Source organism: Eptesicus fuscus, chromosome 23 (genome assembly GCF_027574615.1).
Source record: "Eptesicus fuscus isolate TK198812 chromosome 23, DD_ASM_mEF_20220401, whole genome shotgun sequence".
Classification (NCBI taxonomy): Eukaryota; Metazoa; Chordata; class Mammalia; order Chiroptera; family Vespertilionidae; genus Eptesicus; species Eptesicus fuscus.
In genome coordinates this window covers 10,029,303-10,046,080 of record NC_072495.1, presented here as the reverse complement: position 1 = coordinate 10,046,080, position 16,778 = coordinate 10,029,303, and the positions used below count along the sequence as shown (strand labels likewise).

Sequence of the window (16,778 nt, the reverse complement as noted above, 5' to 3'; positions counted from 1 at the left end):
CAGACAAAAAGAAAACTATGAATACAGATGAAATCACAGCTCACCAAGTCCCACACCTCCCCAAATATATTATGGGAGGATAGTTTAATCTCACCACGCCACTTTAGAAACTTAGCTATATCCAGGTTAGAACTCAAAGAACATGAGCATGCATATTATAATCCATCTTGGGAAAACAGACTATTTGAAGGAAGACAAATTCAAATAGAAACTGTGTGGTTTCCAGAGCAATTTATTCATTAACATCTAGTCAATATGCCATCAATAGTTCTCCTGTGTGTATTGTGCTGATAAATTGACACTGAGAGGATTTAACAAGTTCGTCATTTAATAAGTCTGAATTCACTTTCATCACATGGTATTGTACACGGTCATCTGTTGAAACAGATTTCTTTTGAACAGATCTTGGTTTAAAAAAGTCATAGATAATGTAAGTTCTGTATAAACTGGTGGATAGGTAAGTTAGTTCTTTTGTTTTGACTTATAAGCCTCAACTTCACCGCAGAATAAAGACTGTAGGCCAAAGAAAGCATAATCGCTCAGTCGTATAGAACAGTATTGTTTCTATAATTTGGAGCTTTCTGAATGGACGGGTTCAGGCCTGATGCAACTGTAAAAAGATTACTTAATGAATAGACTATATGGAAATTGTACAAAATGTTATTAACTTTAATCATTAATAGCTTAAACAGCACTATGTTACTAATTGCTATTCAAACTCAAAAACCTGGTTTTGAATCCCCAAGAAGGTGGCATGGGTACACAAACCATACCTCCTTATACTTGGGGGTGTGTCAATACATATTTCAACAGAAACTTTGGCTTTAGGAAAGAGTCACAAACATTTAAAATAATGGCTTTGTCATTTTAAGTATAAGGTAGAGGAAAGTGTGCTTTAATTAAATATACATTATACCAGTGATGCTGGCAAGGTTGAAAGTTACTCCTAATGTTGATAGCTATAAAAACCAGTTTGTACATGACAAGACAATGAGAGAAATAAGCAATCCCTTTGAAACAAATTCCTAAAAAAAAAAAAAAAAATGTTCACAGTGATTTGTATCAACAGTATGCATTTTATGACAATAACATATACAGACTGAGCACCCTAGGGCTCTCTTTATATCCTAAAGAAAACAAGCATTTACATTATCCATGGGTTTTACTGAATTGAAAAAAGAAAGTCAATTGTACACTTACCCCTTAGACAGGATAAACTGTCTGGGGGTGCACAGCTTTAACACCATCATTAAACTTGTTTGCAAAAGGAAGAGAGAACTAAAAAACAAAACATTTTTTCTTGGGGGTGAAGTCTTTCATTTGCTGTTACAACCAGCAAATGCCATTCATTAACTGAAAAAATGGGAGGGCCCCACAAACACACTATTTGAGCAAGCTGACCAATACACATTACAGTTTTAAAAACGAAGGTTATATACTATATGTTACAAGTCCCAACTAGGCAGTGTCAAAATGGTATCTATTTCTTTGCTTGCTTTGTGATCATACCCCTTGGAGGTGTTACGGGTCTCGTGGCACTCGGCTTCTTTTTCTCTGCAGGCTTTAAAATCTGCAAAGATTCAAACGACAAGTGCATTTTAGGAAATATACTCAACCCCAAATCTTCTTAAGATCTCTTAAATGTCATTCAAATCTTTTATTCAACAGATTTTGACTTTAAAACTGCCCCAACAACGTCGAAAGTCCCAATAGCTTATTAACATGAACCAAGCTGACAAGTAAACATTTTGGTAATAAATGTTATGATGAATAGATAAGATATACTCTGGACAAATTATTTTACCTCTGGAAAAAAAAAACCCGACAATTTTCTCAAGTTACACCTTGTAGAATTGTTAGGCTATCCTTCTGACATAAGGAGAGCAAGTGCTCTGAGGGGATCCTCTCACAATCTCTGGGAGCTGCAAGTTCCTTGTTTTACTCCATTTAACTGCACATGACTTCAGTGGCTCTATTTATATTTATGACTGGGCTGGCTTGAAGTGGTACAAGTTTGACATAAGTGAAGGAGAAAGAGGCAGAGAAGCAGACTTTACTTTGTGTAAATGATGCTTTTGTGCCGAGCGAAGGCTAAATGATGTCATAGTGCATCAACAGAGGTTTAGTAGAAATTATACTAGAGAAAAGTGGTGGGAGAACTGAGTAATTAATCACAGCACATCTGGCACATGGAGTTAGCACTATTCTCACATGCAAGCGGTGATTTAATTTAAACTGAACATCATACTGACATTATCGTTAGATTTATAGTAAAGGGGACATCAGCATAAAGAGCTAATGTATTGGTTTTTTGTGCTTCTTTAAAACCTACTTAAATAATGCAAAAACAGTTAAATTTGACACTAGGGGAAAGGTTCCATGATAATGTTTTCCTTGAAAGGGGGTTTACTTATTACTGAACTAGGATAAACACTGGTTAAGGGAAAATAAAAATTTATTCTATTTAACATAAATGAACAGCAGGCAGAAAGCAATTTTTTCCTCTCTCAGACATAAAAGGAAACAATGTTGAAAACATCCTCTACCTGAAAAGAGCACATTAGTGTTTCGTCCACACTCATCATGGCACCTGCATTGTCAAACTCTCCACAATAATTGGGTGCAGAAAACAGAGTGACCAACTGCCTCTTTGCAAAAAATTCATATCCATCTTCAACCACCTTCGAGAGAAAATGTTTTCAGTATAAGTAGGTGCAAATTTTAGGTGAGTAAAACCACTCTTAGTTTCCCATTGAGCCTGATATCCTGCAGGTCAACTTCCAGAGACATTTTGTATAAACAAGCAATACCTACCCACCAAAATCAACAAGGAGAATCTTGCTCACACACATGCTCTTAAGTGTACATGTAAAATTCAAAATCAATACCTGATGGGCTCTACATATAAGATCCAAATCATGCTTATGGAGAAATTTTGCAACCACTTCTGCACCAAATGTGAAGGACACTCCTCTGTCATTTTCACCCCAGCCTAAGACATCTTTATCGGGGTCAGACCACAAAAGATCACAAAGAAGACCTTGATCTGGTACATCAGTTGGTCGCATAATTCGCCGAATCTGCTCCATAGATTGAAGATCTGGTGATAAACCTATTAAATAAGAAAAATGTAAAGAAAACCACTTCAGAGAGACTCAACGGCAAAGTCTTAAAATTAAGTCTATGGATATGTTTTCTTACTAAGCTTTGGGTAAAAAAACCCAAAAACTGAATTAGCACTGGTATTTATTTTAAGCACTCATCTGTGGGCCCAGTATATTTAAACAGTATATGGGAACAGTTACTTCAACATGTGTGAAATTAAAATCCTCTTTTGAAAGGATAAAACACAGACCTGGGGAAAGTCTACTGACATTTTCGGTATTCTAGATCTATGGTCCAGAACGTTAACTGCTGTGCATTTTATATTTAAAAATATTTTCTGTTCTGTTTTCAAATCAAACTGTTACAGAGTCTAGAATTCCCTATAACAAATCAATTGCTTACTTCAGACTTCTATCCAAATAATCCTGGATGTGCCAAAGTGGACCCATGATCAATAAAAGAGTTATCTGACAGAAGAAGTCATCCCAATGATAACGCAAAAATGTAAAAATATACCGTTTAGAGGGGATAAAAAACCCTATAATTCCATTTGGAATTAAAATCAGCCCACATACCTCCATGACAGCAAAATATTTTCTCATCCACGATGGCTGCTATCGGTAAACAGTTAAAGCAGTCTGTGAAAGTTTTCCACAGTTTAATGTTATATCTTCTTTTACCTGTGAAAATTTTAGGATGGTTAAAAAGAGACTGATGCATGGCCAGCATGACTGTAGTTGAGCGTCGACCTATAAACCAGGAGGTCATGGTTTAATTCATGGTCAGAGCACATGCAGGTTTCGGGCTTGATCCTGTGTGGGGCATGCAGGAGGCAGCTGACCAATGATTCTCTCTCATCACTGAAGTTTCTATCTCTCTCTCCCATCCTCTCTAAAATCAATAGAAATATATATATTTTTAAAAATCCCCTGGACAGAATTAGGAAGCCCTCTTTGGGTGACCACCCAGGGCTCCCTTAGATCTCTCCTTTGCCCATGTGCTGCATTTGCCAGTGCCAACAATCCTCATCCTTCTTGAAGTCTGCTTTGCTCCTTGATTCCTTAGTCATGCAACACATTCCAGCATCTCCTGCAAGTTCCTTTGCTATGTTGCTAGCTTCTCTAACAAATATTAGGATTTCCCCCTCCTGTTGCCTCTGAGCATCTTAACTAAGTCCTGGGCCCCTGCTTTCTATTTCTCTACATCCCCCAAACCCCCATTGCCCAAGGCCACTTCAGACCACTAGGAACATCTGGCTCCAGAAAGGTTTAGCCTGGGTAATTGCCAACATCTCTGCAGGCTTTCAAATCCTGGGATTCTGAGCCAGAATCCCTAATGCAGTTTCCTATTATTACATATCAGAAAGTTCAGCCCGACCAGCGTGGCTCAGTGGTTGAACATCGACCTATGAACCAGGAACTCATGGTTTGGTTCTCAGTCAGGGCATATGCCTGGTTTGTGGGCTCGATCCCCAGTGGGGGATGTACAGGAGGCAGCCAGTCAATGATTCTCTCTCATCATTGATGTTTCTCTCTCTCTCTCTCTCTCTCTCTCTCTCTCTCTCTCCCTTTCTCTCTGAAACCAATAAAAAAATAAAAGGTATCAGAAAAGGATAACACACAATTCACATTTTATCCAACAACAAATACCTCAGCCTTACCATTATTGCAGACATAAGGTTAGAAAGAAAATAGTACACAGTGTTGGTTATACTTGGGAAATAAGTCTATCACTTAAGGCAGCAGTTTTTAAATTGCTCCATGAGAAATCTACATTTGAATAAAACATCACCTTAATAAAATTTACAATAAAAATTTAATAAAACATCAGTAATTGTTTTAAAAGTCTACAAACCATCATATGAAAGCCATTTATGTCAAGGACACTTTTATGCCCACAAGAAGACTGGGTGGCAAAATATACCTGCCTGGTGGGATGGGAGTGGGGGCCGCTTAAATACAAGATCAATAATTGAGTCTTCTTAATGACCAAACCAATGCTGACCTAAATTTTTAAAGGCCTTTGCATCAAATAGAAACTGAAAGTGATGTAGCTAATATTCTCACACTAGGATATACATCACAACAAAGAGATCATCTGGATTTGAACTTCAATGAAAACTTCAAAGTACTTGCTGAGAGAACAGTTGTATAAAAGGAATCCTTTTTAAAAAAAAATTTTTTTTATTGATTTCAGAGAGGAAGGGAGAGGAAGAGATAGAAACATCAATGATGAGAGAGAGAATCATTGATTGGCTGCCGCCTGCACACCCCCTACTGGGGATCGAGCCAGCAACCCAGGCATGTGCCCTTGACCAGAATCGAACCTGGGACCCATTCAGTCCGCAGGCCAACACTCTATCCACTGAGCCAAACCCGCTAGGGCAAGAATCCTTTCTTAAGTTAGCTGTGAATATCCATCTACTCCTCCCACCGCCCAAAAGAAAATACTAAGGAAAAAAAAAAAAAAAAAAGTGGATGAAATAGGAAATGACAGAGAGATGGTATCAACAGAACTACGTAAGTTTATGACCAAGTATCTCAATTTAGGTAACCCTTCCTTAGATATAGAAGTACTTACATTCATCATAAAATCCGTAAATTCTATTGATGCTGGCACATTCGTGGTTTCCTCTGAGAAGAAAAAAATTCTCGGGATATTTGATTTTGTATGCCAGTAAGAGGCAGATAGTCTCCAGTGACTGCTTCCCCCTGTCCACATAGTCCCCAAGAAACAGGTAGTTGCTTTCTGGCGGGAAACCACCGTACTCAAAGAGTCGAAGCAAATCATAGTATTGCCCATGGATATCACCTAGAAGCAAAGGTTTTGTTACACAGTGTCTTCATACTTGTAGTGCATTAACAAAGCTTTGAAAGACATTCTTTAAATATTCATTGCACAGTGGCAATGCCTCTAATAAGGACAGTTAAATTTGACAGCTAACACTAATTTCCAATCTTCTACCTTATTAGTTCAATTAAGCTTAATAAAAAATTTAAGTGTACGTGTAGGTCCACAATCCCACGCAAAACTCAACTAATTAATTTATTTTGTGGCAAGATTACTAATGCCTAGGCAGGCCTTCTTGCCAAGTAACATTGCTTTCCTTTCAGGTCCCTGATCAAAATCAGATCTCTGAGTACTGTGTCAGCAGAACCACTGCACTTCTACTGAGCCCTGGCCCAAGGTGAACAAAGATACACACTCACTCTACCCTTCAATGCATTCAGCTTTCAACTCCCCCCTCATAGACAGTGCTAAAGAGCATTTACTTGCTTTATCAATGTAGTTAAATATGCTAGAAGAATATAACATTACTCAGATAAAGTTTAGTTCTTATACAGATTATCTGCTTCTATCCTGTAGAAAAAGAAGAACTATAAAGTGGCACCAAGGAGGTCTATTTTTAGGCATAACCAATTCTACTTTAAGCTTAAATGTAATTCCTATATATTCTTACAGTTCAGACCTTTTCTTAGCTCTCCCTTCTGTTTCATTCCTTTCCTTTTGCAATGTCTCTATTCCTTCAGCAAAATAATTTTTAGTAAATCTGAGGCACATCTAAGTAAACTAAGCCCATTAGAAGTATTTATTCTAGAGCTGTAATTATTTAACTTAAAGTAGTTCCAGGTTATTCATAAATAGCAAATGATTATGCTGGCTAATATAAGGTAGTCTATATATCCTTGCCTCAGTTAATCAATCACATAACCATGTTAGTGTTCTAAGACTTACCACATATTTTGAGTGGTGCTTCAAGTTCTAGTAGGATAGGCTGACTGAGAAAGATCTCTCGAGATTTTAAGCACAGTCCTCTGATTTCATTCTCCTGTAGCTGGACATTTTTACCAGGCTTGGATCCTCTTACTGTAGGGGAGAAAAAACCCAATTAGTCAAATGAAGTCAAAATACAATTTAACGTAAAAGTTAAAAATATCTCAAAAGATACAAACTTTAGGTAAGGAAGAGGTAAAATAATAGTTTAGCTTTTTGGCTTGCTTTATTTTCAGGACATTTATAAAGAACATGGTTTTAATGCCTAATTAGAATCTTAAATCTTAGCAGGATTTCAGAGATTATTTAGTTGCCATCTTCTATACAAAGTTAAGACTTGTTCAGGATACTGAGTGTGCGAGTATGGTTAGAAAGGTCTCTCTTTTACTACGTGCTGAAATCAGACTCCCTGTGGCTTGAGGCCTCAGTTCTGCATCCAAGCCACACAATCAGCCTTGTTCACCTACAGCCCGCCCACCAGGCCATCTCTTTTTGCCTCCTGTCTTCTCTTCTCCAGCCTTATAAATGAATTAGTATTTGCACAGCAGATTTCAGAGATTGTTCCGTTACTGAGATGTTTCTATGAACTACGTTTTAAAATGTGAGATTGGAATTGCTCAGACCCCCATCTCCCTCCAAATCAGTGTTTTTCAGGTATTTCTTCAGGCCCCAGATTTATCTATGAAAAATTTTAAGTATTTTCACTTCAATAAAACACACTATAGGCTTGTTATACATATTTGGCAGTGCAATTTCTGGGCCTGCATTTTTAAATACAATTATGCCTCCTCAGGGCAAAGGATGTCTGCTTGTGCTGTAAGAAAGGTTTCCCGGTAATCTGAACAGTAAACATGAGCAAAGGGAGAAAGAAGTCAAAGCACAGCACCAGACATCCTAAACTCACAAGTACCCACATCAGAGCGCTCTGAGGTCTACTCACTATCAAAACAAAGCACATGCTCTCTCCTCTGGCCTGTATCAGTTCATTTTATTAGTCGGTAGGTAGTAGTAGGAAGTAAAGCAGGCATTCTTTGCATTAGAAATGAAGCTAAAACACAGGACCAGACTAAATATAGAATGCAAGCCTGCATCTTTTTACCATTAAAGCCAATAAAAAGTGACTTAGTATTAGCAAAACCACAAAATCCATCAGATTAAATCAACGTTGCTAACTTAAATTTTATTGGTTTTGGAGGCTTTATTCCTATTCAAATTACAAAATCATTTGGCTTAATTAGTTGAATAAGAGCAATAGGCTTAACAGGTTTGTATCTAGCTTTGCTCTGTAATACCTAAGTAACATAACAGAGTGATCAAAATTACAAGTAAAAAAACCTGACATTTGTTGAGAGTTTTTCCCCATTACAAAGGGCTGTGTCCACGTTTGAGAAACATTGTCCTAGGCCAGTGGTCCGCAAACTCAGTCAACAGAGCCAAATATCAACAGTACAACGATTGAAATTTCTTTTGAGAGCCCAATTTTTTAAACTTAAACTTCTTCTAATGCCACTTCTTCAAAATAGATTCGCCCAGGCCGTGGTATTTTGTGGAAGAGCCACACTCAAGGGGCCAAAGAGCTGCATGTGGCTCGCGAGCCACAGTTTGCTGACCACGGTCCTAGGCGAAGCCATCCTACGGCCTGAAATCACTAAAATCCCTCAATTTTCTGAAGAAACAAGTTTTGAGCAGAATTAAACTGTGTAGAGGAGTATTTTTTTTTTCTCAATGAGAGATAATGAACAAGAAAGGATCAAATTCTTGAAACACACAAAAAGAAACTAAGAGCGCTGGATTTGGAGCCAGGAGCCCCAAGATTCTATATTGGTTCTATAGCTTTGGCCAAACCACTACTTTTAACCCCAAAATATGTAACTGAACTAAATGACTAGCCAGTCTCTGATCAAATTATGAAACAAGAAGCAATTAAAGGAAAAATATAGTAATAACCTTTGAGGGAAGACACAAAACAAATGCATATATAACACAACAGCAACTGAGCAATAAAAAGTGATTTTTACACAGTAATTTCTCTCTCTCGCTAAACACACACATAGTAGAGAACTCAAGAAACACTACCAGTGGAAAGATGATGTGTTCCTTGATTCACTGGCCAGAAAACCCCAATCATTAGTGATTTTACCACAAGTCAGCCAGAAACTTGGGCAGGCTGCCCAGCAGAAAATTTTATTTTTGGCTTGGAGGGGACTCCTAGAAGCTTCTGATTTCAACCTGAATCGTTTTCAGCAGAGCCCCACATTTGTGAATGAAGAGCCTACTCTATTTTTCAGGAGTCTATGTAAAAATTGACTTACACCTATATAGAATTCAGGCTATACTTTTTATATGAATGCTATGGTAGTAAATCAATGTCATCATATTCAATGTTGCTAAGATGCATTTTACTGGTTTTGGAGGCTTCCCATTATCACCTTTAGATGTAGTTTATGGTAGTTTTCTCTTATTCTGTCCTGAGTGGGATTGCAGTTTTAGTAAAGAGAAACACTGCTAACAATTAAAAATTATTCTTAATGTGAAATTTCCTCAGAACTCAGTATATTTTACATTTGAAGAACACTGATCACTAAAAACAACATGGCCCCAAAGCTTTTTAAATCCCCTACAATTAGCTCAAGAAGTAAAATGATAGAAATTCCACCCAAACCATCTTCTACCAACTGGCAAATACCTGCTCATCCTTCAAGCCTCTCCTCTCCTCACAAGCCTGCTTTCCCTTCTCTGAAATGCTCTCAAACAGCCAGTCAGACCCAGCACACGCTGTACTTTGTATTGTAATTGCAAGTTCACTTCTCCCTATTCATCTGGACCCAGGATAGAATGCAAACCCCCAAAACACACCACTTGCTCTTCAGAGTACATGCTCATAGTCATTACATGGCAGGCGCTCAATATTTGTTGCATAAATGAAGTGTGGATAAATCCTAAGTACTATTGACTTGTGGCATTAGAATTAAACATACACTCCAGACTACATACCTATTTCCTATAAGGCTTTACTGGAGTTATTTCCCTCGTTGTAAAAAGACAGGATTACTCTTAAATTTCAAGTTGAAGATAATATGTGTAATAGAAGATAAAGATCTCAAAATGGATTTTGGTAGTCTAAGTGAACACTGTACATATTTCTTAAAAATGGCCATATCAGCCAACAGCATAAATACCTACTTCCCTATTTTCAATGTCCATCAAATAGAATTATGTATTAGTTGTGGCTAACATCTGCCAAGCACTTTCCATGTGCTGGATACTGCGCTAAGGGGCTTTCCATTGCCAGTTAATCCTCAACAATCCTATGAGGTTAGACAATCACCTCCATATTACAGGTCAGGAGAGGTTCAACGAGACTTGGTCCAAAGTCAGAGCTTGTAAGGACACTAGGCCCAGAACAACTCTAGTTTTAGTGATGCTCCCAACATACTACCCTCCCAAGTAAGAACTTGGTCTTCATTAAACTCCCCAATCAAAGGAGTTTTTATAGGACCAACCCCAATACAGTCATGGCTTCCTAAGAAAAAATTGATATGGGATATAAAATCATAATGCACCCTTATACATGAGAGGCATTAAATAAGAATTTAGTCATGTAATCTGTTAAGACTATCAGTAGTTATCATAACAACAGGCTACACAAGAAACTTGTCCTTTTTCTCAAGAACCTTACATTAGTGGAGGGCACAGAAAATAAGACAAAATGGGTACCTGGAGATTGTTGTAAAGTGCTCTAACTAGAACTACCCCCTCCATAAAGATTAGAAAAATATAAGATCATCTTAAGGACATTTTTTTACCATTAAAAATGGTATTAAAGACAAAAGCTGACTATCTTTATTTTATCTCTGTGAGCTGAAAGAAAAATACAGAGTACAGCACTGCTCAATAAACATCAGTCAATACTTACTTGGAGGTTTAAAGCCCTCACTATGCTCTGTGCATGGGAGAAACCTATATAAATAGGAGATCCTTAGGTGGGAAATTCAAGGGTTGTCACCTCAGGATAACTTCCTAAGTAGCTTTTCAAATTATTTCAACTACAGCCCGCCCTTACTGTCAATGGAACCCAAAATATTCCAAACAATAAAAATTCCATTCTCCGGAGTGTTTCTCATAAATCCAGGTGCCAGATATTGCAAGGAAATAAAACTAGTAGACATGTGAACATATATAGGCTAGTGATCTATACATTAAAATATTCACCTTCGACCTTGCACATACGACTTGAGTAAAAGCTTTTCTTTATCTTGCTAGAAATGGCGATTCAGAAAAATGCATTATGATTGTTATCAGCAAAGGTTGTTCTGTACAAACTTATTTATTTATCTGGCAGATCATAAACTTCCCAGCAATTTTATTGAAAGCAAACTGATAAAATCCTGAAATAATAAAAGAATGTTACTGGTGACTATCTGTAATGACAGCTTTCTCTCTCAAGCAACACTAACTTTTCTGACAGCAACAAGCAAAGCAGAGATAAAAACTATGGAAGGAAATTTAAGGTAACTTTGAGATTATTTATGGGGAGTGAAAAAGTATTCTTCTGTCCCTCAATTAAAGGCTCTTTAACTGTTTTGAAAGGTCATTATTTAAGGAATACCATAAACAACAAAAAAAAAGGCACTAGCTGAAATATAATGAAGTTTTAAAATCTAAGAATGGCACAACCAATATAAAAATAAACCAAAAGAGCCTAACCGGTTTGGCTCAGTGGCTAGAGTGTCGGCCTTTGGACTGAAAGGTCCCAGGTTCGATTCCGGTCAAGGGCATGTACCTTGGTTGGGGGCACATCCCCTCAGGAGGCAGCTGATCGCGATGTTTCTCTCTCATCGATGTTTCTAACTCTCTATTCCTCTCCCTTCCTCTCTGTAAAAAAAATCAATAAAATATATTTAAAAAAATAAAAAATAAACCAAAAGATTTTGCTGTTTTATGATAATCCTGTTAAAGCAGGTAGTAATCTTCAGAATATGACACACATTCATTTCAGTGACAGAATAACCTTGCAATATTGGACATTTAGAAAAATTAGACCTGAAACCCAAACAAAAAGTGAATACTAAAGCGTTCCTACAAACTGATGAGTTCTTTTCTAATACACACACACACACACACACACACACACACACACACACACACGTGTATATATGCGACAAGAATGTTATCACCAGCAGGAAGACTTCCACTTTCTGACCCTCTTAATTGTTTTCACCCCCCACTTTCTTAGTGGCTAACGTTATACTTTGGGCCATTAAAGGTTAAACCAATTTTCTCAAGGCAGATTGAAAGAATATAGCTGCAAAACACTGTCCACTGCTCTCAATAAAGTACTTTGAGTATTCTAGACCTAGAGTGAAGCCAATTTATTGAAAAATGTTTAACTTTCCACACAGTCTAAAAACCCATTTTGATAAAAACAACAACCATGGATTATACTCAACATTTGAACAGAGTAAAATTTTAGGAGTGGTTTTCATTTTCATAAACTTTAATATCAGTGATAACCACTCCCCTCTAGACAGAGAAGGTGCCACTAAACCCTAGAGTAGTGGAGAAATTGGAGATTACGGATAAATCAAGAATCCTAAGGAAATCATCTGTTCTTACATGCTTTGGATACAGGGTCTGATCCTTAAAAATTTGTCCCAGGATTCTATGAACTCAACACAGATGGAATCATCCCTTATCTTCCTGAATAATACTAAGACTTTCCAGTTTCCTCATTTACTAATCAATTCACATCAGAATATTATCTCCTCAACATTTCATTCTTTAAGGTCTACTATTAGCCTCAGTTGTAAATTAAGTGAAATGATCAAATCCATATAGTATCAATAATTTCTCTGCTTTAAGATCAGTAATCCTCACCTATGCAAATGGATCGAATGGCACATGCTTATGCAGAACAGGTTGCAGGTCATTATAGTACTGCAGTTTCAAAGACATAAACAATCTCACCAACCTCTACCGCCAGATGGGCTACTAATGCAAGGCCCAGCAGCACCTCTATTTCCCCAGCTCGAGAAGGAACGCCTGTCCTCCTCCTGCTACTGTCAGGCAAGGGGGCACAAATCATCTCTTCTATGCTGTGGTTAAGGACTGGCATAAGCGTAGCTCATGTCTCCAATAGAGCTTTCTGTCTTAACTCCAAGGAAAGGATGCAGCATACAACTGACATGCTGGAGAGGGACGAGGAGGAGGCTCACACCACAGACTTCTTGTAAGTTAGGTAATAACAACTTTAATCTTTACCAACAAAAATGTCCTATAACTAATCCCAAGTAAAGCCTCTAATCATTAAAATTATCTAGCATGAAAGAAAACTATAACTGCAGAAGTGTCATTAGGAAAGATTACTTTTGTTTTCCTTGGTCAGCATTTTAAGAACCTTTTTTCCCTATTATGTTTGTTTATTATCTTCAGGACCAGGGGCGCTGTCTTTTTAGCATTAGAATGTAAACATGTTTCATATTACACCAAAAAGCTAAACACATAAGTTAAACAATTTTAGAGTTTCAGAGTATCTTCAGATGAACTCTTACACATCAGAGAATCAAATTAGTAAAGGTTTTCCAAGGGCCAGGGCAAAGGTCATATTTAAATCACTAAGGCAAGCCAAGCAATTATGCAGAGCCTGGCACAATCTTGCAGTGCGAAATAGCCAGCTTCAGAGCAAAGAAGCTTCTTGCAAATCTGGACGTGAAAATAAGTCAACCTCCAGCTATCCGAGAAAAGTGCTAGCTCCCTGAGCAAGGTCGCTTACGAAGAATAACCAAATCCCACTTTTCTCCAACACAGTAGAAATATCAGACCTAATCAACAGCTGGCTTATTTTCTCTCTAAATTGCTCAAGTTTTACTGTGCAGTTATTTAAATAACCTAATATTACAAAGGAGTAACAACCTTTAGGTTTTATCATCAAGGCAGAGCCTTGGACAAAAACTTCCAAGATGGGTTGCAAAAGTGATACGTTGTTTAAAGAAAAACTACTAACAGGGTAGTAAAGAATTGCAAAGCTGTACTGACTAAAGATCTAAACCAACATCCTATTTTTCTTAAATAAGACTTTACTTTTGAGTTGCCCTTTTAGTACCATCACCGAGCTACTTCTCAACTAGCTGGTACAGTCCACCACCTTAAAAGACAATTCTGAACATGTAAAAAATTCTAACAGGGCTACAAAATTAACATTGCCTCCATTTTCAAATATACTTAAATCTTAAGGTTTTTAAGACAAAAAGGTTTTTGGAGCATTACAAAATCCACAAAATTTAATACCAACACACACACACACACACACACACACACACACATATATATGTGTGTGTGCGTGTATATATATATATATATATATATATATATATACACGCACACACACATATATATATATATATATTCTCAATGGATCATCAGTTTCTTTGCCAATTTAACATCAATGAAAAAAGTATACTGTGCAGCTAGCCTATTCCTGAGCCATTAAAGCACACTACTTTATATTAATTTCTGGACAACGGAGAACTAAAAATAACAAGACTTAATCTTAAAATTCTGTTTCTAATACACAGATTTTATTTTTCCTGTTTTCTCAGTGAAATAAAACCCACCTTAATCTAGCCACACATTCCTGCAGATATGCAGAATGTAAAGTTTTTGATATAAAAACATGTAATAAAAAGTTCCTTTCTTATTGCACTGTTTTAATCCACTTCTGAACCACGGCTCCCTCATATAAATAGAACTGTACTAAATAGTATGGGAAATATTATTTACTTGTTATAATAATTTCTGGAACTCATTTAGTGGGTTTCACTTTTCTTTCAAGAACGTATAAAAGGGGAAAAAAAGTATAAGAGGAAAAGTCCCCACACAGATTAAAGCTATTTCAGGAGTTTAATGACAATTCAAAAGATCTGCAAAAGCCAGAGCTGTCCATTGTTCACCATGCTCTTGAGTCCACCTCACAGTATTTATAGTCCAACAATATTAAGGACAATATAAAGGCAAAAAAAGTTAAGACCCAATCTACTCTATATTACCCAGTGCCCAAATCAAGAAAGGGATTCAAATTCTCCCAAAGTTTGGAATAAGACGTTAGCATTAGATCCGTTCTGGAACCCGAAACGTGGGGCAGTTCACTTTCCCGTCCCTCTTTAAAATCCGAACTTCTTCCGTCTCCCAAATCAATATGCATCAAATGCCAGGCAGCCTTAGGTCAGCCAAATTAAAGCTTTATTTTAACCTTGGTGTAACCACTGGACACCTCCTTCCTTCACACACAGGGTTAGTTGAAGGAGTTTCAGCTCCTCACTGCCTGGCTTCGAAATCTGTCATAACTCTGTGACCTTGCTCAAGTGACTTCACCTCTCTGTGTTTGCTCTGACAAACAGGAGAAAAGAATAGCACCTACCTCGCAAGGCTGCTGGAAGAATTAAGGAAAATCTATGCCAAGTGCTCAAAACAAAAACAAAAACAAAAAAGCCGGACACGCAGGAAGCTCCGGTTATCATTATGATTGTTAATTTATTAGATGTACGCCAAGCGCTTCACAGAGCCCAGCACCTTGCAAAGATCCTAACTGTCATCATCGCTGGTTTCAAGTTCAGAAAAGAGCGCGGAGACCTCGTCAGGACAGGACAACTTAAAGAGAGTTATTTGGGAGCGCAGGAGGAGGTGGGTTCCAGCATCCCCTGGAGAGGTGTTCGGACAAGAAAGGGCCCCCCCATCCCAGCCCCACAAAAAAAAACAACACGTAAAAATGGAGCGATAGGAAAAGAAGCCCGCCCTCCGACCCGGTGGAACCCACAGCCCATCCTATAAGTCGCTTTCCGAGAGGACCGGTACCAGAAAGTACGGAACACGCCTGCAGGTTGGACTGGCCCCCCCCGCCCCCCCCCCCCAATCTTCTCTCCTCCAAACACTGGTCCGGTGTGTGGAGAGCAAGAGACCGGACCGGAAACGTGGGGGTAGGGAGCAGAGTTTTCAAATTTCACGGCCAGGAGGAAGGCTGCGCCCTAGCCAGTGCAATGAATGAGCGGCGCTGGGAGGGTCAGCGGTTGGGCCAAGTGCGGGACCCCGCCGGCCTCCCCCGCCCCCCGGCAGCAGCCCCCGGCCCGAGGGCCAATTCGCGGGCGCACTCCCCTCGGTGCTGCAAGTCCAACTGGCCTCCCAACTCCACCCCCCACCCCAACCGCCCGCCTCCTCTCAGCCCACCCGCCGCCCCCTTCACCTTCCAGCAGCCGTTGGATGATGCTGTCGACGTTGAGTTTATCTATATCCGCCATCGCCTTCCCACCGCCGACCCTCCCGCAGCGGCGCCGCCGGCGGCTCGCGCCCGGGACTCACGCCTCCTTTCCCACGCCACGAGCACAGAGGCGGTGGTGGCGGCGGCGGTGGCAACAGCCGCGGCGGGTCCCCCCAACCGCCCCGCTCCCTGCTTCCTCCTCTCTCTCCACTGGAACCACGAGAAGAACAAAATGGCCGCCGACTCCTTAGCTAGCCTCGGGCGGCGCACGGATGCGCGCGGGGAGTGCAGCGGCCCAGCCGGGACTTCTTTATGAGCCATAGGGCACGCGGGACGGGGGCGGGGCCTGAGCGAGAAGGGGGCGGGGTCAGAGCGCGGACGGGGGGCGGAGACGGTTGAGAGTAGAGCGCAGCGCTCGGATCCTTCCGCCAAACGAGCTGAGCAAATAGGCCCCCTGGCGGGAGCGGGAGTTGCAAAATTGCACGCGGGAGTTGGGGCCGGGGGAAAAGATGCTGCTGTGTATGGGAGCATTGCGGCTTCGGCGGGATACTGTCCACTGGGGCCAGATGTTTGCAGACCTGCTATGTGGAAGCCCACCGAGGGAATTAGGGGTCCCTGGAATTTACTCCTTCAGATAAACCTAGGATAG

At 39.4% G+C, this 16,778-nt stretch overlaps 1 protein-coding gene across 2 annotated transcripts; it reads right to left on the bottom strand.

The window, feature by feature from the left end:
* Positions 1–216: 216 nt before the first annotated feature.
* Positions 217–16,367, bottom strand: PPP1CC (protein phosphatase 1 catalytic subunit gamma). 2 transcript variants are annotated; one of them, XM_054712497.1, is made up of 9 exons: positions 11,663–11,694; positions 11,092–11,138; positions 6,841–6,972; positions 5,686–5,916; positions 3,681–3,785; positions 2,889–3,112; positions 2,547–2,681; positions 1,510–1,570; positions 217–610 (listed from the first exon to the last, which is right to left on the bottom strand). In XM_054712497.1, exons 1-9 carry the CDS (start codon positions 11,677–11,679, stop codon positions 540–542), a joined length of 1,023 nt encoding a protein of 340 aa, XP_054568472.1. In that variant the 5' UTR covers positions 11,680–11,694; the 3' UTR covers positions 217–539. The 2 variants fall into 2 exon arrangements, with proteins under 2 accessions (XP_054568472.1, XP_008140941.1); XM_008142719.3 differs by lacking the exons at positions 11,092–11,138; positions 11,663–11,694 and adding an exon at positions 16,115–16,367.
* Positions 16,368–16,778: the final 411 nt, after the last annotated feature.